General features: G+C 50.7%; 5 protein-coding genes across 5 annotated transcripts; 2 read left to right on the top strand and 3 right to left on the bottom strand.

Moving 5' to 3' along the window:
- Window positions 1-75: 75 nt before the first annotated feature.
- CABS01_11787 (uncharacterized protein) lies at window positions 76-663 on the bottom strand (the record flags this gene model as incomplete). Its single annotated transcript, XM_060545141.1, has 2 exons — window positions 76-262; window positions 353-663. The coding sequence occupies 2 exons, from the start codon at window positions 661-663 to the stop codon at window positions 76-78; spliced, it is 498 nt and encodes a 165-aa protein (XP_060397258.1).
- Window positions 664-2515: 1852 nt separating this feature from the next.
- CABS01_11786 (uncharacterized protein) lies at window positions 2516-6743 on the bottom strand (the record flags this gene model as incomplete). Its single annotated transcript, XM_060545140.1, has 5 exons — window positions 2516-4345; window positions 4397-4806; window positions 4902-5098; window positions 5264-5531; window positions 5588-6743. 5 exons carry the CDS (start codon window positions 6741-6743, stop codon window positions 2516-2518), a joined length of 3861 nt encoding a protein of 1286 aa, XP_060397257.1.
- Window positions 6744-7609: 866 nt separating this feature from the next.
- Window positions 7610-10550, top strand: CABS01_11785 (uncharacterized protein; the record flags this gene model as incomplete). Its single annotated transcript, XM_060545139.1, has 3 exons — window positions 7610-7766; window positions 7942-8393; window positions 8778-10550. 3 exons carry the CDS (start codon window positions 7610-7612, stop codon window positions 10548-10550), a joined length of 2382 nt encoding a protein of 793 aa, XP_060397256.1.
- A 3277-nt stretch (window positions 10551-13827) lies between these two features.
- Window positions 13828-14850, top strand: CABS01_11784 (short-chain dehydrogenase; the record flags this gene model as incomplete). Its single annotated transcript, XM_060545138.1, has 1 exon — window positions 13828-14850. The coding sequence occupies one exon, from the start codon at window positions 13828-13830 to the stop codon at window positions 14848-14850; it is 1023 nt and encodes a 340-aa protein (XP_060397255.1).
- A 3524-nt stretch (window positions 14851-18374) lies between these two features.
- CABS01_11783 (Ulp1 protease family protein) lies at window positions 18375-21063 on the bottom strand (the record flags this gene model as incomplete). The annotated part of the gene is made up of 4 exons (XM_060545137.1): window positions 18375-19187; window positions 19243-19377; window positions 19849-20456; window positions 20517-21063. 4 exons carry the CDS (start codon window positions 21061-21063, stop codon window positions 18375-18377), a joined length of 2103 nt encoding a protein of 700 aa, XP_060397254.1.
- Between the last annotated feature and the right edge of the window lie 1142 nt (window positions 21064-22205).

Below are 22205 nucleotides of genomic sequence, written 5' to 3'. Positions count from 1 at the left end.
CCCAGGCTTCGAATAGCGAACAAAACATTCCGTAGTTCTAGTGACTAATGCAAATGAACGCATGATATCGGATGCTCACGGTTGATAGTCGTCATCGACATCGTCGTCGGCGTAGTCCTCGACAAAAACGTCGTTTTCTTCAGCGGCCTGACGGCGACGTCTGGCACTCTTGGCTGACTTGCGATGCCTTCCAGAAGGAGTCGCTTTCAAAGATGCTCGGACTCTTTGATTCTCCAGTGTCCGCTTGCGCGTAAGTCCTGTTCTTGCAACGATCGTGTCCTAGTACTGTCGCTGCAATGATCGGGGCACGTTTGTCTTCTTCTCCCACATGCGATCGCGAGCTCCGACCCACTGGATAAAGTACTCCTCATCATCATTTGGGGATTCCTTTTGAAGGCGGTGCCTGACAATGGCTAGCGGAATCCAGTAGTCAGCGTTCTCCATGAACTGAGACCGGCCTCCCAGTCCCTCCCAATACTCGAAAGTCATGCTGGGTGCGTCCTCTTGCACCGAGATCTCTGGCTCCCAGGTCTTCTCCCCTGTTTCCCAAAGGATTTCGAACTCGAAACGATCGGCGTTGTCGCCTGAAGGGGAGCTGAGAGGGTCTTTACGCCTGTGAGACACAATGCCTCTGAGTTCCCATTGCTGCTCATTTGAGGCCATAGTGGCAGGTCGCGGTCTTAAGAATGGAGGACGATCAAGTAGAAAGTTGTAGACAAGCTCTTCGGGAATACTGAAGTCTTACTCTAGCTGCAGACAGTTTCTCGAGAGATTCAATGAATTTGTGTGTGTGCCGACTTTGGACCTCAGGTAGCTGGGAACGGAGAACTTGCTTCTCTTACGTAAGGTGTCTTGAGGTGAGGTAATGCAGGTAGACGATGTTTATTCGGTGTGAATTAAACCGTAAGGTACGTCCAGATGCTGCTCGTGTCTACACGGTACCTACTTTGTTAAGAGAGGAAACGTCCGCTTGAGACGGGGGCGAAACGTTGAGCAAGAGGAGGCACTGCCGGCGACCAAAACGGCAGGAACATGGTCCGTCTCTCCACGTGCAGGTTCGCATCCCAGTGCATTCGCTCCTGCACCTCTCGCAACATGGCCACGCCCTCACCTTGTTATCCGCAATTGCAGAAATTTACCACCTCAACAAACGAGACGAGACGACCATTAGATACACCGGAAATCGTCACGATTTTCTCAATTTACGAGCGCCTACTCCTCCGTCCACGCTTGGCCTGGAGTCCCCAGACTAACACACGAGGCCGGCAAGCGCGAGGTCCGTCCCGCCCAAGGCGGTCTCCAACATTCGAGATTGACGAGGCAAACCCCATCACGGCACCTTGCTCCACTCGATTGGTGTCTCCCATTCGAACGGTTTTGGTCAGACGGGTGTGGTGGGAGATGATGAGCAGCAGTGCCCAGAGATTTCAACGCCTTTATCGCCGGACAACCGACTAAGTTTGCTGTTTGGAGTTGAGGCGATTGCCAGGTGAGTAAGACGGCGCAAATCGCAGTAAGAACGTAAGTATCGAGAATAGCGTGACTTGTGGGTGACGTTCGACAGCTCACGGGAACCTAAAGCTCGAAGGCAGCGCAGGAGTTGACGGACATCACCACCCATACTCTCTCGCCGTGCTTCTAAGCCATCGTTCTGAGTTTGGACAGACATGCAGCATGTTGTTCGACGAAGAACTGGAATTGATTGGTCATCAGGAACAAATCACCGTCTGTTGCGATACTCTCATCTAATGCCGCAGCCTGCGGGTTGCAGACCATGCGAATACTTTCTCCTATTCCAGGTCATTGTCAGTTTCGCAGCATTGAAATCGAGTCAATGTAAGCTTTTGTGGTTGTAACAACTCATGATAAGTCGGGGCTGACATTCATCTAGGAACGAGAGACATCGAAGTTCGCATGCCCATCGATGCAAGACGATGAGGTTGCCGAGGAGCATCAAGTTCTATGCCGTAGGCTAAGGCCTATTGAGCATGCCCTGCCGTTACTTGGCCCAATTGAAGCTGGCCCCTCTTGATATATGAATCCTTGCATTGTGTTGCCGAGTTTCTTGCCGTCTTTCCAGCCTCAATCGAGGCACCGCGTTAAGAAATGTCGGACCGCAAGCGAGAAGCTGGCACACTTGAGATAAGGGGTCACCATGGGCTACTTGGCTGCGTAACAGCCAGCTCACTTGGCTACCCAAGTGTGCCCTTTGCGCTCATTACATGCCCAGTGATTGATGGAGGTTTATGGCCTGACAGTTCAGGCTTTGGGTTGACCAGAGTTCGGCTCATCTTGGCTCCCCGTCGGATAACTTGGTGGTCAAGGTCTACTCTCTCTTTTCTCATATTCTCTTATCTTTCTTCTTCTCTTCTAGGGGCCGTCAGCTAACAATTTGGTGCCAACTTTGGCATGTCATCTAGATGGCTATCGTATCTCCCAGACATTGTTCGAGCTTCCAAACCCCAGCCCAAGCCACAATCAACCTACCCGCCTTGCCGCGGCCTGAATTCTCCGTTCATGACTTGATCCGACATACCTTGACCATAGAGTCCACCAAGTCAACCTTGCTCTTCACACCGCCGCCCAGACTCGCAAGGTCAGCCGCCTTGAAGCCACGCCGCAATAACGCCGCCTCTTTCCAGACCCCCTTGACCGCGGATCCGACGCCGGCGATACCCAGAACGATGCCGAAGATGCCTGCGACGGCGTTTTCCGGGTTCTCCGCAATGTCAATCGCGCCGTACACCGCGTTGCCGGCCTCCGCCGCCAGCGTCGCGACCCGGGCGATCATGGCGATTCCCGTCACCGCCGTCAGCGCGCTACCGATGGCTGGGATGACGAAGAGGATCGCCGTGACGATCATGCCAATGATCCACTTGCGCTCGGCCTCCTCCAGCTCCTCCCCGATGTCGGCAACTTGGTTCATTGCCTCCGTCGCTGTCATGACCATGAACACCGGCAGCATGGCCCCGTCGATGACGTCTTCGGGGGAGGAGTCGGCAGGGAGATCGTTGATGTCTTTGGCTGTGTTCAAGAGGACGTCTGGAAGCTTACGGAGGTTTGAGATGGACTCCGCGACGGAGGATTTGGGATTCGGGACGTCGGCGTTCCTTTTCAGACGCGGCACGCCCGCGATGAAATACATGCCGCATGGGCCAAGATTGCAGCCGTGGCCGCTCCCGTTATCCTCTAACGAGATTTCGACAAACTCAATGTTGTCCCAGTCAATGGTATATTCCTCTAGGATGAACTTCTTGAGCTTGTCCTCGTCCTTGACCTTGAGCACGATCTTGGTTGATAGCCCGGGGGATTTGTCGAAAGGCGGGCACGCATGGTCGACGAGGCCACCGCCCTGCTTCCGGAAACAATCAAAGTGCTCGTCAAGATGTTTCGAGAAGAGGTTTGACATGCCAGACCTCCACTGCTGCCGTAAAGCGTCTGCGAAGTATTCAAACTTCTTGTCGTAGTCGTCGTCCATGATTTCGCTGTACTCACCGACGGCCTTCTTGAGCATCTTGCCCAGCGCCCCGATGACGTATTTGTTGATGCAGTGGTTCGGGATGTTGCCCTTGTCGTTGTGAACGTCGTCGATATTGTCGTAGGTGCCGTCACATTTCGCGAGAGGCTCGGATACGTAGTCTTCGTTATAATAGTCGTCGTAAGAATATGACTGAAGATCGACTGCCCAGTCGCTAGTGCCAGCCATATGCCACATATCGTAAAGCGCCTTGCGTGCGGTCTTGTGCTCATCCGTCATGTAAGAAACATACTCGGTATCGTTGTAAACGATGATGTCCGCCAATAGGTCGGACTTGATGTGGGTCAAGTAGTGTTCCCTCATCTCTTCGATCTCGGCGTTTGCGATATAGCCCGGCTCGCCGGTGCAAATTCCGGGGGTCGCCTCGGACTTGACCCTCGTGCCCGTGAAGAGACACCACTCCGAATAGCAGTTCTTCTCCGCCATATGAAAGGACCGTCCGTAGCTTGTTATGCCCACCGCGATCTTGTTGGAGGGCATCCCGGCCTTGGTTAACATAGACAAAGCCGTTATGGTCTCTGTCATATTGATGTGGGATCGAAGGCAGTTTCCAGAAGGGCATCCGGGGGAGGTGAAGGCATTTCCATGGTCCCATTGACCGTGGAGATCGTAGGTCATGTACACCACATAGTTGACGAACGGTGCCATGACCTCTATGGGGTATGCTCGGAGATACCAGTATGATGATGGCGCCGCGAAGGAAATGCTTTTGCCTTCTGGCATGGATTTCCTTAGCCGTTTTATGAAAACAGCTAGGAGGTCTCCTTCAAGTTCACTCCCAGGCGGAGTTCCGTCGATATCCATAGCCTACTACCTGTCAGTGACGTATCCAAAGAGAAAACGGCAAACGGATCTGACCTCCGGATACTCCCAATCGAGATCAATACCGTCAAGTTCGTGCTCTTCAAGGAAGTCGACGATGTTTCTTTGAAAGGTGACTTGATTTTGTAGGAGAACAGCGTTTCGCAGAATATGGACCGTGGCTGCGTCGTTGCTGAAAGCCCATCCACCTAAAGAGACAACCCTCTTCACCCCCGTAAGCTTCTTGAATCGATCGAATTCTTTCTGAATATTGGAGACGTTGATTTTGAAGTCTTCCGTCACGTTGGGAAATGCAAAATGAATATGGGTGTACTCGTCCGTAGATATTTGATCGGCACGCATGTTGAGGCAAGGTCTTTTAGCATTCCATGCCTCGAAGTAACCGATCCGTATCGGCTTCTCAGGAGCATCGCTCTTGACGATTTCGACTCCGCAATTAGAGATACCTAGCCCGTTGTCAGTTCTGCATTAGTTACGTGTGGTTTTCCCGCCGACAAGCTGGAGAGCTGGCAATGAGTCAGGAGAGAAGAGTTCAACTCACACCCGTTCTCCCCTGGAGCAGCTGTCCCCGGGGCTCCGGACTCGGACCCCGATTCGGTGCAGAATTCGGCAGTCACGCCGCAGTTGCCCCAAATATTACAACAGGCATTGAGGGGACATGGGTTCAAGTCGGCCAGGTCGGTGCCTCGTTTGGGTCTTTTTGTACCCGGTACCTGAGACTGATCAGCGTCTACCCATCTGAAGGAAGCAATTAAGCATGAACAGAGGCCGTAATTGTAAACTATAGGAGACGTGGAATGCATCTCTATAATAGGATAAGGTGGGAAACCCGGGGAGAACTCTTACTACTGGTCCACACTTGGCACTCTGTCATCAACGCAGTCAGTTGAGCGAACATCTCACGCGTACGCGGTTCTGGTAGATTGACTCTGAAGACTTACAGCTATCTCTGCAGGCATCGGAGGATCACCCTTGCTGAGGCAGATTTTGATATGGGCCCAGAGATTCTTGCAACCAGGGAAGTTCCAAGTCTTTTTGTTGAACTTTTCGATGTCGGACGCCTCCAGACCATGCGCTGCGGCAATGGTCGAGCATGTGTCCCCTCCATTCGTCGTATAAACGTGGCAGACACCATCTTTGCCAGGTTTAGGCCTCAAATCGGGAAGACGCCCTCCAAACCATTAGTGATGGAGTACGACATAAAACAAAAGAACGGGGCATATGCACCTTTACTACAACAAACATGTTGTCCTGGCACCAGTTTGGAGCAAAGGGATTTGTCGTAGCTATTATACTTGGTGAAATCCGCAGGCGAGATGCCGCACTTGGCTGCCAGAGATGCGCACGAATCTCCAGAGACAGCCTGCCGAGTGATACAGGTTCCATCATGCCTTACTTTGGGGGTGTCTCGAGTCATTTCCTTCTTGTTGACGGACGAGGTAAAGTTGGGAGAGACGTTGAGAACGTTCCATGTGACTCCGGAGTATACCTTTGGCAGGACTGTCATCGCAATATCGTCTGTCATACATTTCCCATAGGCCCATGTGATCGCAGCCTCTTGCACAAACGAGAAGTTGCCCACAGTGCTAGCTGCAACTCCCACAATGTAATCAGCGCCGCGCTTAGAGTCGTTGTCGCAAAGCTCCATGAGGATGGAATCGGAGGTCCCGTTCTGCTGGACCTCGGCGAGGACCTTCTCGAGCAGTGTTTCATGAATACCTTGCTGGCGGGCCCGGTGTCCTGTGTAAACTCCCATCATAACATTGTCGCGAACCGAGACAAGTGCGAGAGTGGGTTGGTTTCCGTTGACTGTGGGTTTGTTGTTGACATAGTTGATAATCTGCCGGCCGGCGGCCATCACATCATCCGTCAAATATGCCTCGGCCTTTTTACCGCCCAAGGCTAGACGGATGGCAGAAGTGACGAGTTGCTCGTTCGATGGACGGCTCTCAGGCGAAGCATTACCATCTCTTCTAGATGAAGGCGGCGACCTATCAACGTCTGCTGTGCATACCCTGATGCTGGTCCTGGCGACACCATCAGGAAGATTGTTGAAGATGTTGACGCCGAATAACACCGTTTCGTTGCAAGCCTTCAGGCGATCGAGGTCGGCATAAACTGCCCACTTTTCAGGGTAGGGGCCGACATCGCTGCAAAGGGATGGGCAGCGTGACGCCTTGGCAGACGCAAAGACCTTCTGTTGTCTTTTCCAAGTGTCCAAGAGGCTGTCGAAGGTGCTGGGATGCAAAACGTCCCAGCGCGAGCGAGAGTTGTAGTCAACAGTCTTTATCGAGTCGGCGTAATTCTCTATCTGAGAAGTATCCCAAGCTGTCGCCCTTTGCGTAATCGCGAGGCTCCAAAGAGCTAGGATGAAGTTGATCATGATTATGATACAGCTTTTGGGTAATCAAGAAGAGGTCGGGTTGCAAAGAAGTGAGAATTTCTATCGCTACTTGTAATGGAGAGAAAGGGGAGATTCCAAAGCATACCGGCTGTTTCGATATGCCAAACTGAGCAATATATCAGGTAGAAAAACAATACCTCTCTGGATGTGGATGCGCTATATGGTCGGCAGTTGATCGAGATGCTTGCAATTTGATGCTACAGCTTCAGCTTTCACCAATGTCGGTGTCCAACAACTCTCGCCTCGTACGCCATTGTGTCCCTAGGCAGACTCACATGATGTCCAAAAAGACCAAGCAATTGAACGCAGACTGAGACGTAAGCTTACCAATGCCACCATGCCGTGTGAGATTGTCTGGAGCTGAGTCACGTACGACTGGTGATATTCTACTTGTGAACTGCCTCTTCATGCTTTTCCAGATTTGGCAATAACCTCACAAGACTTTGAACCCAGACATACAAACTGAAGGCGGAGACGGGCAACTACCTCTAACATTGAGTTCTTCGTGTGAGGATGTCCAAGATCACCAGGCGTAAGCCTTTCACGGGTGCCTACCTACAGGATGCACCAAACACGGGTGCACCACATTGCCCTTCTTCGGGCAACGGAAAAGTAATACCTGTGTTCTTGAGTCAGTTAAACATCTTCGTCTATTATGCTACGCAACTGTACAGTGGTCTCACTCTGCTTCCATTGCTTGAGACAGAAGAGGTTTAACTGGCATCTTTACCTTGCTTCAAGCCAACCGATCTGATACAAAATGAAGCTGTTCCTTACCCGGTTCTTCCATTAATTTTCTCCAATTGTCACCAGTTGCAAACTCTGTATGCATTGTTGTTCCGGATATGAAGACCATCTACTTGCTCGTGCTGCTGTTTGCTGCACTAGGCGGTAGCGTCAAGAGCGACTCGGCAAGAATTCACATCGTGGAAAAGTTCTACTTCTATTTTAACTACAAGATCGAAGAAATCGTTGGCGGTGAGAGGACGTTTGCTCCGAATTGTGAGAACTGTGATTTCAAAAAGGTATATTTCGATTTCACAAATCTCTCGAGGTGACGTGCTAACGCTCACGGAGTTTGTTGATCACATCATAACCAAGACCGGCAAAAACGATTTGAAGTTCGATGAACCAAGCACAGATATAAAGGAAATGAGAAAACTCGTCACACAGTTAGTGAAACCGCCTCATCAGCAGAACGCGAGGAAACAGGTCAACATCCGTGATCTCATGCCCTCCGTCTCCGAGAAATCGGCTGAGCCATACAAGGAGCTCTACCAGAAGACACAAGCCTGGGTCAACAGTGTCAAGAAGAAAATCGATGTTCTCGATGCTGATCGCAAGAAGGAAGCGAATGGATTGATGGACGCTGCCAAGATTGCGGTCGAAGATATGGCGGCGATGCGGACGGCCGGCTACAAGAATGCTAAGTATGAAGCTTTTTACGACAGGTTTCGAGGGAAAAAGAATGATGCCGGCGAGAAATACCGCGTCGATCTCTACCTGAAGAAGATTAAGCCTGAGAACAACGGGGGAGTATCTAACTATAAGGAGATTGATAGAGAAAAGCTGCGTCAGGAGGGAACTGGTGCTGCACTAGAGATGATTGAATGGATGGATGACTGGGATGTGAATGATGTTGACACGGCTCAACATCTTGTCTCGAAGAGTTTAGTGGATGATCTGAAAAGTTGCTACTAGTAGGATCGTATTATAGGTGACACTAAGCGGGCGTGTTACGTTACAGTCTCATGTAGTTGTGTTCCCAAGTCGTAGTCCCAGGCAAAGCGAATGTGGAGAATTTCCAGATCGCTCAGGTGTGGCGTCGTCCAGTAGAATTGCCTCCTTAACGATAGAATAAATAGGTTCTTAAGCCGGATGTCATCCTTCCGTCTTCCCTTCTCTCATTACCATCTCCATCCTCGTTACATTCATTGTACTCACCTTGCCGAGTTCAAAATGACTGACCGCAAATCCATAATACGATTGGCCTCACCAAATACCTTCTCGCAGGATCCTCGACATGAGCAGATGCGCACCAGAGTACGACCAGCATTCCGCGTCTTCTCTCATTGCAAAAGAGACTCAAGTCGCCTTCTCAATCTGCCAGATGAGTTACTGTGGCGAATCACCGAGTTCATCGCCGACCAAGAAAGAGGCCATTTCTTGTCCTCCTTCGCTCTGGCTCATCGCGAGTGCCGGCAACTTGCTCGACCACATCAATTTTCTGACGTCTGGATTACTCGGAGTGAGACATCCTGGGAGTTTCTCCGCCATATCAAGCGAGAGACCGAAGATGAAGGGCCAGCTATCGGGACATTCATCCGTTCCCTCACCATCACAGTTGACGAGGACCTATGTCTCGACTACGGGTGCGCCACGGATGACGAATACGAACAGTGGCGCGAGTACTGGCAGGGTTTGATCGATGATTTGACCCAGGTCCTGGAATCCAGGTCCGCTATGCCTAATCTTGAGCGGGTGTTTTGGATGGATACAGGAGGGCTCGAAGTGCAACCACGTCTGCTCCGAGTTATATTACAAAAGGCATGTCCTTATCTCCCTGGATGCCTGAGTGAGCTTCACTTCGCCGACTACAAGTTCCTCTTCGAAGAAATTTATGATGTTGCGCCGTCTATGCCTGCGACTCCTTCATTGTCCGTACGCTCGCTGTCGTTCGGATACGACGAGAATCATACATCAATCACAGGTGCTCTAGACGGCTGCACTACATACCTGGCCGAGAACATTCTCCGCCGTTCTGCGCTCACACTCGAGTCCTTCGTCTGGAATGCTCAATTCAAAGGTGAAATGGCTCCTGAAGACGACGACGGTACAACTTCCCTGCTGTTCTTCCGGGATGGCCCCATTACTTTCAACCAATTACGGAAGTTCTGGTGCTCCCTCACGCCGGATGAGGGCATACAACCAAGTGTTCTCGAGAGCTTTCTGGCCGCTCCTCTGCTCGAGAACTTCTCACCCTCAGCTCACGTGTCATCCTTGATATTGGCCAACGGACTGGTAGAAAAGTTCCCGCTCCCCAACCTCCGCACATTCGCTGTAAGCGGCGTCTCAGCTGCCATATCCAAAAACGAGGTGCCGGCCTACGTCGACACGGTGTTGACTCTAGCTGGCCGCTACGCCCCGCAGATCGAGGAGGTTTTCGTCTACCTCCAGGGAAACCCGGAACAGTTGGCTACTCACTTTGCAACCCACAACTTCCGCAACCTCAGGTCCTTGTGCTTTTCGTGGCCGTATGACCCAGACTTTGTTGTTCTCCAGGCCATCGGAACGCATCTCACCACCCTCGAGGAGCTGTCCTTTGGGTTCCAGCCCGCCGACGACCGTACCGGATGCGAGCGTAACACGTGGGACAGCTCGAGTCTACTCTCTCATGAAGCCATCATTGCGGCCATCTCACCTCTGAAGAGCCTGGTCAGGCTATGTGTTTTCGGGGACGAGTACGTCGCGGATTGGAGCGGCCATCACTGGGCGTGGCATCGCTTCTTCAAGCAACATGTTGACTTCCATCAAGGGCGCAGCTACACTGTCAGAAAACAGGGACATCGCCCGGGAGAGGGACAACTCTGGTCTGAGGCAATCCGAGGACATAAGACACCAGGTGACCAAGGGAATGATTGGATTACGCGCTGGGTAACAAACGAAGCTGAGGATACGTATGCTGCGATGCTGATGGTTGCTGCACGATACGCTTCTGCTCTCCCGAAGCTACAAGATTTTATTGGTGGAAGGGTTTTGGTAGAGATTGCAAATAGTGCACAGTAAAGGCGATTATAGTCTTGTCCTTTGATCCAAATTCAACTACCTTACGTTACTTGACCCCAGAAGGCAAGCCTTCGCGTTTGTTCAATATTAATTAAAGACTAGTTCTTACGCTCTTGTTGTGATTCATCGTAACTCGTTGAGTAGACTACGAAGTTTCTATACTCCCATCCTTCGTTCCGCAGTAGCCATATGCCCAATCGCCAATATTCTCAACCAGATCTTATCGTCTGGCCGAGCTCCTCTCTCAACATGCGGCAGGCAGCAGAACTTCTTCCCCTCTTCGCTTACCGTCAAAGTCATCCAAAAAGCCTTATCTAGAAGAATGTCCTCGCGCATCTCCTTGGACGCCATAAGTCAAACAGTGAGTCGTCGGAATCAGCTTGAGCGAATAGTCTCAATGCGAGAGTCTGATGCTCCGATATTTTAGTACATCTATCATCAGTCTTTCCACTTCACGAGATCCTGACTTGTTCCTGTCGATCCCCCACACCTTGGTCCCCCCCCCCCCCCCCCCCCCCCCCCCCCCCCCACCCCCACCACAGCCTAACAACCAACACTCTCTGCACCACAGATTACCATATGCATCCCTTCTCCACCAATACCCCTTGTTTGATCGGCTCTACACACCCCACCCCCCCTCCGCCCCCCCCCCCCCCCCCCCCCGGCAGAAGACAATATGTTTATTAAATACCGAGGTTCCTGTCCAGGAGATAGATATGCCTTCCTCATCTTAACTCAGAGCTTGTTGCCTAGTAGTTGGCCCACACTCGTCCTCTGGGTCGACCTTCACTTTGAAGCCAAACGGTCTGTTACCAGCAATCGAGGCAAAACCCAAAAGGAATATGCAGCACTTGCTGGCTCTCCTCTGAACCATCGTTGAAGACCTCTCTTGGGCGCAACCAAGCATGAGATCGTCGGCCAATCTTTCCTGCGGGATGCTTGCCGTCGTGTAAAAGTAAGTACCTGACAGATTCCTCTTAGACATGGAATCGATCGCACCACCACCATTCACTTTCAGCACGAAGGGATTTCGGATTCTGTTTTCAGGCCTACGATAAGATCAAATTGATTGGAAATAGCTGCTAGCACCACTTCGACAGTCATGTCTGTCAAGTCGACTACCAGCGACACCACCAACGGCGCGCACAAAATTCCACATCACTAAATGGTATAGCAGTGAGTCCACTCCACTAACTTACAGCAAGTCAGTAACAAACGGTCTTGCGAGTTACAGACGCGCGGGGTGAAGTGCTCATACAGATATCCCCGGTTCATGAACAGCTTCTGGGCGTTGCAGTATCATGTTGCGTCTATCTCAAGATTCAACCAGGGAACAAAGCCAGCTACAACAGCACTGCCTGCACTCCTGCATACGAAAATCACCTTTTCACTTTTGATTCTGTTCGATTTGAACTTTCTATCCAGTGCCCGGTAACACAGTGTCCAAGTTAGACTTCTGGGTAGTCTATTTTGTCAAACTTATTGCTGTGACGCACTCGTTTGGTTTGCCCCCAATACAATTAAGTCATCCACTCCAGTAGTCGCCAGGCTCGATGCGCGTATGGTTGGCCCTATTATGAACGTTCCAAAACTTTTGATAGGACACGTCAGTAGGGAAACCGTACAGTTGGCACGAAAGGTTAATAAAGCGGTATTGAATGTTGGATATAGAGGTGGCAGAAGGAGGAAGCAGGCAGAGCGCATAATTATCCAGCAGTGGCCTGTAAATGGAAGGGCCGTTTTTATGGCCCAGGTCGACTTCCATACTCAGCTTTTCTGTCAATTGCCCAGAGGTCAACGGCAATAAATGTTCCCACGGCATGTCGTCCACAGGACTGGTGAATACTCTCATACGCCGGACATCTCGACCTTACAATTAGAATGCTCTAGAGTCTGCTGATGAGAATAGTGACTCGAATCTTGGCGGATCTTTTTCGTACATCGTTTTCAAGGCAGCTTTCCAAATATTAAATAGTAAAAGGGCCTGACGATGATGACTTCTGGTGCTGTATCTCTAATAATATTGTTCGCGTTGTTCTCAAACTTAAGTTTGCCCTTGATATACGGTCAGTGACTTCTGTATCGTCAGTCTTGCCCCAGTCAACGCTCATGCCTCTCCGGATCATACTGAGCACCGTAGAAAATTGGATGGCCAAACCTTGACAGTCGGGGACATACCCATAGCATTTGCGACAAAGGCCGCCATTCTCTGGGCAATGCCCCTGGGTCTTCTCCATCCTAAGTTGGCCGAGGAAAATAAACCACGGCATATGGATTGGCGCAATCGAGACTTTCCCCAGTGACTGATATCTCTCTAGACTTCTACAAAGTTGAAGAAATCGGTAAACCAAGCGGGCGCTTTGTCGATATTTCGAAAGAGCCCGCTAACATAATGTTCATGTTCGAATTGTAGGAGGAACCAAATAGCTTCCTTACCATTGCCAATACTCTACTAGTCGTGAAATAAGATTCTTGTAATCATTATAGTCTAATTAGGGGAAGTCGCCATAAGCGATACCGTGGCTCGTTGAAAGGCCCTGCGTATGAAAGCGGACCAGGGAATAGCGGTCTTGGGCTCAGCGGAGCCGCTGATGAAAGCGTTCCTTGGCTATGAGAAATGATGTTTATCCTACCGTTGGAGTCGACATTAAGTAAGCATGAGAAAGATATCGTGTGCGGAGTAAAAGTATGCTTCGATTTAGAAGGCATGACAGTGGCCTGAATGCGAAGAGTTCGGATGCGGCCGCTTTCGTCTCATTCACCGCGACCCTATCAGTACGCTCCGACTCGGAGTTCAGACTATAGGCGAATTCTTGGAGAAGCCGCATGCGGAGTTACAGGGATGTCGCTCACGTTTGCACAGGTTTGAACGCCCATACATACTACGAAGTCTAGATTCGCGGATCCCTGCTTGGAGAACTTGAAGGTTTGATCATATTCATTGGCTTCAATCCGAACTGGCCATCCACAGCTTACTGTCCACACCGCACTATTCTGATCCCGAGCCAATAGAATCACGGCTCTGAGTTCATGTATTAGGGAATGTGAGAGTTTCCTCGGAAAAGAATCCGCCCATCAGCTTGTTGAGGGTTGCCAACCCCTGCACTGCTGCCTGAAAAGCGCGTGAGAGAATCGCCAAATCGGGCAGGACAGGAACGTCTGTATCTCAACTAATAACGAGGGTGATGTCTGTCTAAAAGCTTTCGGAACGCCACAAATCGATAAGTACCATCTGTTCTTTACCAATGCTGCACCTTTAAAACCCCATTTAAAAGACATGGCTAGATACATCGCAGCACACCAAAATCCCCAGGGTCCGGGAGATTCACGACCCGTCGCCTTGCAAATCATCGAAGACGAAGGCCTTGCTGGTGATGGGCTGTCTGGAAAGACCGCACTTGTGACAGGAGCGAACAGGGGCATTGGCCTCGAAACAGCGCGGGCTCTACACGCAGCCGGCGCAACAGTCTACCTGGGTGTCAGAGACCTCAAATGTGGCGAAGAGGCTGTGAAGGATATCATCGCGACTTCACCTACAGACATCGGTGCACCAATTCAACTTCTTGAGTTGTCTCTTGACTCCCTCGCCTCTGTGCGTAACGCGGCGCAAACCTTTCTCGCAAAGAACAACAACAAAATCAACATACTTGTCCTCAACGCAGGAGTCATGGCGTGCCCCAAGGGTAGCACCATCGACGGGTTCGAGACACATCTCGCGACGAACCATCTTGGTCATTTTCTTCTCTTTAGGCTACTACAGCCAGCACTACTGGCCTCTTCATCACCTTCCTTCAACTCTCGCGTCGTCTCCGTCACTTCGTCCCTTCATCGACTCGGCCCGATCGATTTCAACGACTTCAACTACGACAACCTACCATATCACAAGCTCAAAGCCTACGCAAGATCTAAAACGGCCAACGTTTACTTGGCCAACGAGATTGAGCGTCGGATCGTGGATAAGGGACTGCATGCCATTTCTGTGCATCCAGGCAGCGTGTTAACCATGATTTCCCGGCACATGGAAGATGACCCGCTCAAGATGCCTGAAGGGGACTGGGAAGAGATTCGGTATCTGAAGAACGCGGCCCAGGGAGCTGCAACAAGTGTGCTGGCGGCGGTCGGTGCTGAATGGGAAGGGAGGGGAGGGTGTTATCTTGCTGATTGTGTGGAGCAAGGTCTGGCGATTGATCCATCTTCTCAGACCGATATGGGATACGCATCATGGGCTTTTGATGAACAAGGAGCAAACATATTGTGGGAGGAGTCCTGCAGAATGATTGGACTTGAGGACGGCATATAAGTCCTGTATAAGATACAATAGCTCACATTTGGATTTGTATTGACATTCGCGATAGTTTTCCTCATTCGAGAAGTTTCATGTTGAGCTGTTTCCGTGTTCTCACTGATAGTCTCCTGTGCGCAATTCCCATACACCCTTTTTATTCCCTGCTACTTATCCACGATTCCCATGGCGATGCCCAGGCACAAGATTGCACACTTGAAATGGCAGCCAGAGAGTACCCAAAGTGAATCTGCTGCGAACGGAGCACCAAGTACCGCTTCTTTCAAAGTAGTGGGGTTTGATACGTGTCGCAACTAGTAGGGTACTACCCTCTGAATTGCTCCTTGTGTGAGAAGGCTGCAAATTTAAACCTGCGATCGTTTGTCTGGTATGTGAAATCCTCGTATGAAAGCAATACTCGATGGGATCTACATCAAAAAACTCCACGAACAAGGTGATAGGTTGCCCCGGAACCCGGCAGTTGTGAGGGCAAGCCGAGGTAGATAATCGCCCGTAGTCCGCTAAGCAGACAGCTGTGCTTTATTTGGTAAGTTTAAGACCCTCGTAGTCTCGCGGTCGGAAATAGCATCTTCGGGCGTAGAGGTCTACACCGTTACTATCGCTCCCCGCAGCGTGAGTAGACATCCGGATGTGCAGATCAGACCTGAAATAAAGAGGAAGAGGTTTCACACGCGTAACAAACTTACAAGGTAGCCACAATGCTGTCCGAGTCCGGGCCCTACGAGTCCCTCCCCATGCCGCCCTTCATAATGCTGATAAGTGCCGCCGCAGCGTGAATGGCTAGAGGTGTTGTGATTGACGGTCTTTGAACTGCTGATCAGAGGCGGGTACTTGCGGTTGACAGATACATGATACCGTCGTCACTCTTAGGGTTAGTAGGGCGAAGTTGAAGATCCAGGCACCAATAGTCGTAATGCCCATCCCTGTTGCTCTTGTTCCCAACGACCAGACTTCAGCAGAAAAACCCCACGTCACGGGCGCCAGAGTAAAGTAGCACACCATAATGAGAAAATAAGAGAAGGCGATGATGACGTGAGGTGGTCGTCCAACAACTTTGACAAGGACATTATGCTTGATGCGATAAGGTTGATGTTGCCAGTCAAGTTGGCCATTTGGAAGAGATAGACGACGTAGTATGATATAACGTTCTGACTCAATCTTGAGTACCCCGTGGTGTAGAAATCAACACCAAAACATGGTAGGAAGTCTCGTTCTTCTTCTCATCGGACCCACGATGTCGCATGGGCGCCGGAACGCCATGCTATCTGTCAAGATACAGTGGACATGGAGTAATGAGTACTTACCGCTCCTGCCATTTGCTGCCAGGCTTGAACCATGGAACCAACAAGTGTCGGCCTCCATATGCCACTACTGACAAACTTGCGCCATCCGCGCCCTACCTCGCGTTCGACGTGCAAGGTGTTTTGGATTTCTTCCGAGTCGGCCAAGACCGCAGGATCATCGATACTCCCCCCGGGTTGGACGTTGGCGAGTACAATAAGTGCCTCGTTCGTTCTGTCTTCGACAACAGCCAGCGTGAGGACTCGGGAAGAAACAGCAAACCGACCATCAACAGGGCGCAGGGAACAAACTGCGCCGCCCACGTAGTCCGAAACGATGCCGGGCCCGGGATGAAGCTGCAACGGGCTCAGATACTAGGTAGATTAAGACTACGAGACGGGACCCCAAGGTCAGAGATGAAGTCATATGATCAACTTCTTTAGATCGTATTTCCTTGAGTTCAGATTAATTCGAGTAGTCATGAGGATATAGGCCTATTCGGTTTCAATATCCAGATGCATGACAGATACAGGGCTTCACTTGTCTTGGGTGTTGATTGTTTTGAACTTGCCATTACGACGGTTGAGTTGAGCCGAGAACTGAGGAACGAGGGCCTTGCTCTGGATGATAACCTCATTGTCTTTAGTGTAGAACTTTCCTTGACGACTATTTGTTGATATGGATTTGAGGTGAGAGTTGACTTTGTGCTTTCGGTGACGAATGATCGCTGAAACGGAGGATGCCTCCGGAAGAACCGATTTCTCTGTTGCTCATGTGCTGTTTTGCGCTATTCGAAATCCGAGACTACAGGCCACCTCCGGTTTCTGGCCAGATGAGCAAGACAGGAGCCACTTGTCGGATCATCAGGCCGTGAGGTATTGCCACTAGTTTTCTTCGTGGTCAGCATCCGTCATCCTCCGTCCTGATTGCAGGACATTTAAGCTCTCTCCGCTGTGGTCAGTTTCCTGAACGTCTCAGACTGGCCGTCTCCAAGTGCTCCCGTTGATACTTTTGATTGCACGCAACAACTGATACTTTAAGATGAAGGGCTGATGAAGACGTAGACCGCCTCCCAGGGCTGGACTTGCTTGTTATATTGTAAATACATGTCGAGAGTTCACACAGAGCAGCCCTCTACAGCGATGATGAACAATGGGTCTGAAACGAAACATCTCTAGCTTGTGTTGGCAACCTCATCGGGGCTGTTTGTCTCGTAAAGATGGCTAGCTACTACGAATAAAAAACAGCAATTAGAGTCATGACATGTGAGACAACTGATTCGACGGTCCATGTTTCGTGACGAGCGGTGAAGCCTTGGTTGGTAGAAGATATTGCCCACTTTATCAGTATCTCATAGCTTGGACCAGACGGCGCGGTTCCTTCTCGGTTTTGGACGTGCTTGTTCCCTGACATCGATGAGAAAGTATCGGAATGAAAGAGATGTCACGACGACCTTTCGGCAGGGTAGACTAGATGAGGAGACTCTTCGAGAACCGTCGATAGAGCTTATATGAAAGAAGCGGTAATTTTCTTTCATGAACGACGCGTGGAATCGGCGAGCGTTGGATGCTTCGTCATGTGCCACTCAATGGATCGCCGCATGGAGGTGGCCCTCAGGCTGACCGCTGACTTCGAGCGGGCAAAATTAGCGAATGCCTGCAGCATGTAGGTGATTGCACATGTCCAAACTGTGAGGTGAGGTGTCCGTTGGTCGGCTGGCTACAGCAGCACATTTTCACACTACCCATCAAGGCCCGCTAGGGTGCTTGTGAAGTACTGAAGCTTCAGAAAACCGATTCTTTCTTTTTTATATACATGTACTCTTGGTGTATGCAAGGCAGGGAGCCAACTCTGGAGCTGGCATTAGATGTGACCACATAGGAGCGAGGCGCCAGGCCACCACGATTCCACCTCTGGACATGTTATTCAATCAGAAAGGTGAGGCTTGACGAGGGAAGACATCGTGGGCTACTATTCTCAAGGGCAACTGATAGTATTGGAAACAGGCCATCAAGGTGCTAGTCGCTTTGTAGCTGCTCGAAAAGGTAGACAGGATGACTTGCCTCTTACCAGTGCCTGTCACTATGTAAGGCTCAACTCCTGACGGGATGCACATCGAGAATGATCCCACTGGATAATGAACACAGACTCGAGTGATACCTCGACAATAACTTATGGATTGTGACTTTGCAATCATTGCCTCCATTCCTCAGGCCTTGTCTCTGGATAAAACCGATTCTTCATCGTCCCGTAACCACCAAAATGTCCCTGTCTACGCCTCGCCCAATCTCAATCTCCAGCCCATGTTCAATACTCGATAGCCTTTGTCTTATGAATCGGGCAACGACGATGTATGCTACGCATATCGTAAAGGGGTTGTAGTCATCATTCGTGCTGGCCTTGAGATTGCCCTCCGTGAGAAAGGCAGCCGCCACTTCTGTGGCGGATCGCAAGCTGAGCATGGCACTGAGCTCGAGATTACTCGCTGGCTTGGAACGGGCAACCGAAGAGCCAATCGGATGTTCCAGGGGGATATTGATGAGAATGCTCCTGACAGCAGCTTGTAGATGATTACGTCTGTCCATCTCTTTCCTCCTCTCGCGCCTTTCGCACTCCATCTGAACAGCATTTCGCAGGAGTTTACCATGGCTCACGTGAGTCAGACCGAGGGCTGATGTTATGCACAATGTCTCCCACCGACGCGCCTCAGCTTGGTGAAGTTGTCGTAATCTCGTCATTGACTGATCGAAAAAGTCGCTTGGTTTGAGCAGGGATTGATAGCAAAATTGACGGTCCCATACTTCAAGCGCCAATCGAGCCAGGGCTATCGAGCGATCACTTGTAGTCTGTCCGAGCTCGTCAAGGTACCCAGCCTCCTTGGGTGAGAGAGCAGCCTCTGTGGAGGTCAGCAAACACTGGAGGAAATGAAGTCGGTGCGCATCCAGTGTCTTCGACGTCACATCTGTCGGCATGCCTGTCCCAGTTCCCGAAATTTGATATGCAAACAACAGCGTGAAGAGTCCGCAATCGATGTTGTTACTTTGGCGAGCACACTGGTTGTATGTCAGTACCTCAATTGGGTCCAAGCATGATTGAAAGGGTACTTACTCCGCTCACATCCAAGTCAACTTGAACGTCGTCGCTCGCTCCAATCCGACGGAGGAACGGCAAGATCACGTCACGGCAAACTTTCTCGGCAGGCAGAACACCTGGACAGGAATCGAAGAGGCGAACCTTGTGTTCCTGGCAGAAAAAGACGAACAATACCCAGTGGTCGTCATTGCACACCGGCATGAGTAACTTGTGTTGCTCTCCATGTTGGATCTCATTGTAGACACGATCGGGTATGTTCTTCGAGTCAAGGACGAAACTGTCGATTGCCAAGACCTTTCCAGTGACTGAGGTCAAACGATTGAGGAGGGCATTGATGATGGTATCGTTGAGCTTTTGTCCTGGAAGAAGACGGTGCATATCGCCCGAGATCTTCGGGATGGAACAGCGATACTTGAGCCTTGAGGACCTCCCTTCAAGATTGGCTTCAATTGTAGCGTCAGCTGGGGATGCTTTTAGGGGGGGCAAAACAGGGGATTCTTCGCTTTTGATGGTTATCAAGACGGGACTGGAGGGCAGATCTGATCGAGCAGGGGGTAAAAAAGTAGGTTCCTCTATCATAGGAGTTGCTGCTCCATCTCTTTCAAGAGGTGGAAAACTCACATCGCCAAAACTGCCGTTGCTGACATCCCAGTCTCGGTGCCTGGCTTCACCGAGTCGAGCACGCTTGCGTTGGGGAGGAATTGGTGTGTCTTGATTCCGTGGACCAAAAGGCGACGGTGTCAATTGAGGGAGAGATGCAGCCCGAGGTATTGACTGATGCACAAGGGAGTTATCGTCACCGCCATCATCAGCATCGTGTGTAGATGGGCCCGCTTGTAGAGAAGAATTGTGGAGTCCAAGATTATTTTTGGATTGAAAGACAAGCACAGGTCCCTTTGGTGCAACACTCGAAGCCTGGCGCTCCCTTCTGAATTGCTCTGGGGATGGGGTTGCATCGACGTGTTGGGTTGCAGGAGATCGCTTTCGTGTCAATGAAGGACTTGATCGTTCCCCACGTGTCGATCTGGTGTTGATGAAGGGGGGCCCAGCAGGAAGGGGCCGACGTGCGTCTTGCTTCTTCTTGCCGCCATCGTTGGATGTGTGTTTGTTTAGGTTGGAGTTGTCGGCAAGGTCATTGTCCGAGTCACCGCTGTTGCTACTCGAATCGCTTTCGGGAGGCGGGCGATCTTTGGCGTACCGTTGCTGACGCATCACGAGAGTAGGTTCAACTGGAAAGAGAGCAAAAGTGTGAGCAAAAGCTGTCGGAGTGCGATGTGCGAATGACGTACACTCTCCCACGGCGAGTTTAAACACGCTGACTTGGTTCTTTACCGAGCGAAGGCCGTATCGGTGGTCGTTGTTTTTTGGTATGCGGTTGAAACAATCGATAAAGTCGCCAAGGGAAAGCTGCGGGGAGGTTCCTCGTAACTTTTTCAGAAGATCAATGCACCTTCGAGATCTCGTAATCTCCTGACCAAAACAAGCGAAAAAGAGGCCAGGTGAAGCGTCCCAGTGCGGGCACAGGTTGGCCAGACGACGTTGAATATCCGTCGTGATTAGTTGGAGATCGTCTTTGTGCTTCTTGTCAAGTATTCGGCAGAGTGTTTGACGATCGACGTTTTGGAACGCCCAAAAAATGAACTTGGTGTCCCCAGTTATGGTAGCGTCATTGGTGTTGTTGAAGTTGGCCTGTAGGTCGTGCCATAAGCGGTCAACATGCTGCTCAATCTCAGCAATCTGGATATTGTTGAGCTCATTGAGTGTTCTAAGAAGGGGTGGCGTGTCAGAAGTGCCTCGGTCGGCGGCGGGGAGGTCTGTATCGTTGGTGTTTGTCATACCGGTGGTTCATTGAATAGAAAAGATTGATTGACTGACGAATGCCGAAAAGGCGAAATGATCTTGTTTAGAAACGAAGGGGCGCGCGAGGGATGGGGGATGAGGTCGTGAAGCTCATAAGGAAGTCAAAAGAGATGGAGGAGAAGAAATAGAGTGTGAGGAAGAAGAAGCGTCTAGGAAAGGGAAAGGATTTGAGAGGAAGGAAGGAGAGCGAGAAGAAGGAAGAAACGTCCAAGGAAGGGAGGCGGAAGTCAAGTTGAAAGAAGTAGAATAGAAAGAAGTGAAGTGGGAAGAAGTCAGTTAGGAAGGAAGGCGGAAGGGAAAGGGCGGAAGGGAAAAGGCGGAAGGGAAAAGGCGGAAGGAAAGAAGGTAGGAAGAAATAGAGGTAGGAAGGAAGTATGGAAGGTGGGAGACAAATCAATTAATCGCAAAGCAAGTGAAGTGGAGGAAGGAACGCTGGAAAAGACTGGTGCGGATGGTGGAGGCAATGTCCAGGCAGAAGGTGGAAGGAGGATGCGGACGGCAGAAGTTGTAAGAGCTGCCGACTCCAAAAGCTCCTGGGCACACGGTTGAACTTGGCCAGCTCCAAAAGCTGCCGGGGTGCACGGTTGGATTTGGCCGACTCCAAAGGCTGCCGCCATGTACGGTTGAATTTGGAGTTTGGCGGCAACGCCCCGCAGAATTAGCTCAGTGTGAAGTTTCTAGTGGGTGGCCACCCGCTAATTCTCGCTCGTAACATGGACTTGTAGGTAGCCAATATAATTGGAAGCCCGTCGCAGGTCAACCTCGGAACCAAAGCCAGTCGGTGTACTTGGCCGGGACACTGCGCCGAATTGATCCATGTCATTGGAAGTATGGCAGTTTTGGACGATGCAATACCAGTGGCCTACGTGGGTACGTCTAGAGGAGAGTGGCGGAGGAGCGTCTGGGCTCAGACCGGGCAGATAATACTAACGATGCCGGTCGGAACGCTGGTTGGAATGGCAAGAGGCTTTGCGTCCTGGAGGGGCGATCTGAAAATGCTCAAATCCCGATGACGAGGTCCAGCAACCATCAATATAGCCGTCGCGGCGATTGGAGAAGAAAGGAAAAAGAGGGCTGGAGTGAAGTATAGACTGCGGCGACTGACTGTGTTGACAAGG

The sequence above is a fragment of the Colletotrichum abscissum genome (genome assembly GCF_030869225.1).
Source record: "Colletotrichum abscissum strain IMI 504890 chromosome Unknown Scaffold_33.1, whole genome shotgun sequence".
Classification (NCBI taxonomy): domain Eukaryota; kingdom Fungi; phylum Ascomycota; class Sordariomycetes; order Glomerellales; family Glomerellaceae; genus Colletotrichum; species Colletotrichum abscissum.
The sequence above is the reverse complement of the archived record's forward strand: the minus strand, read 5'-3'. Positions and strand labels throughout refer to the sequence as shown.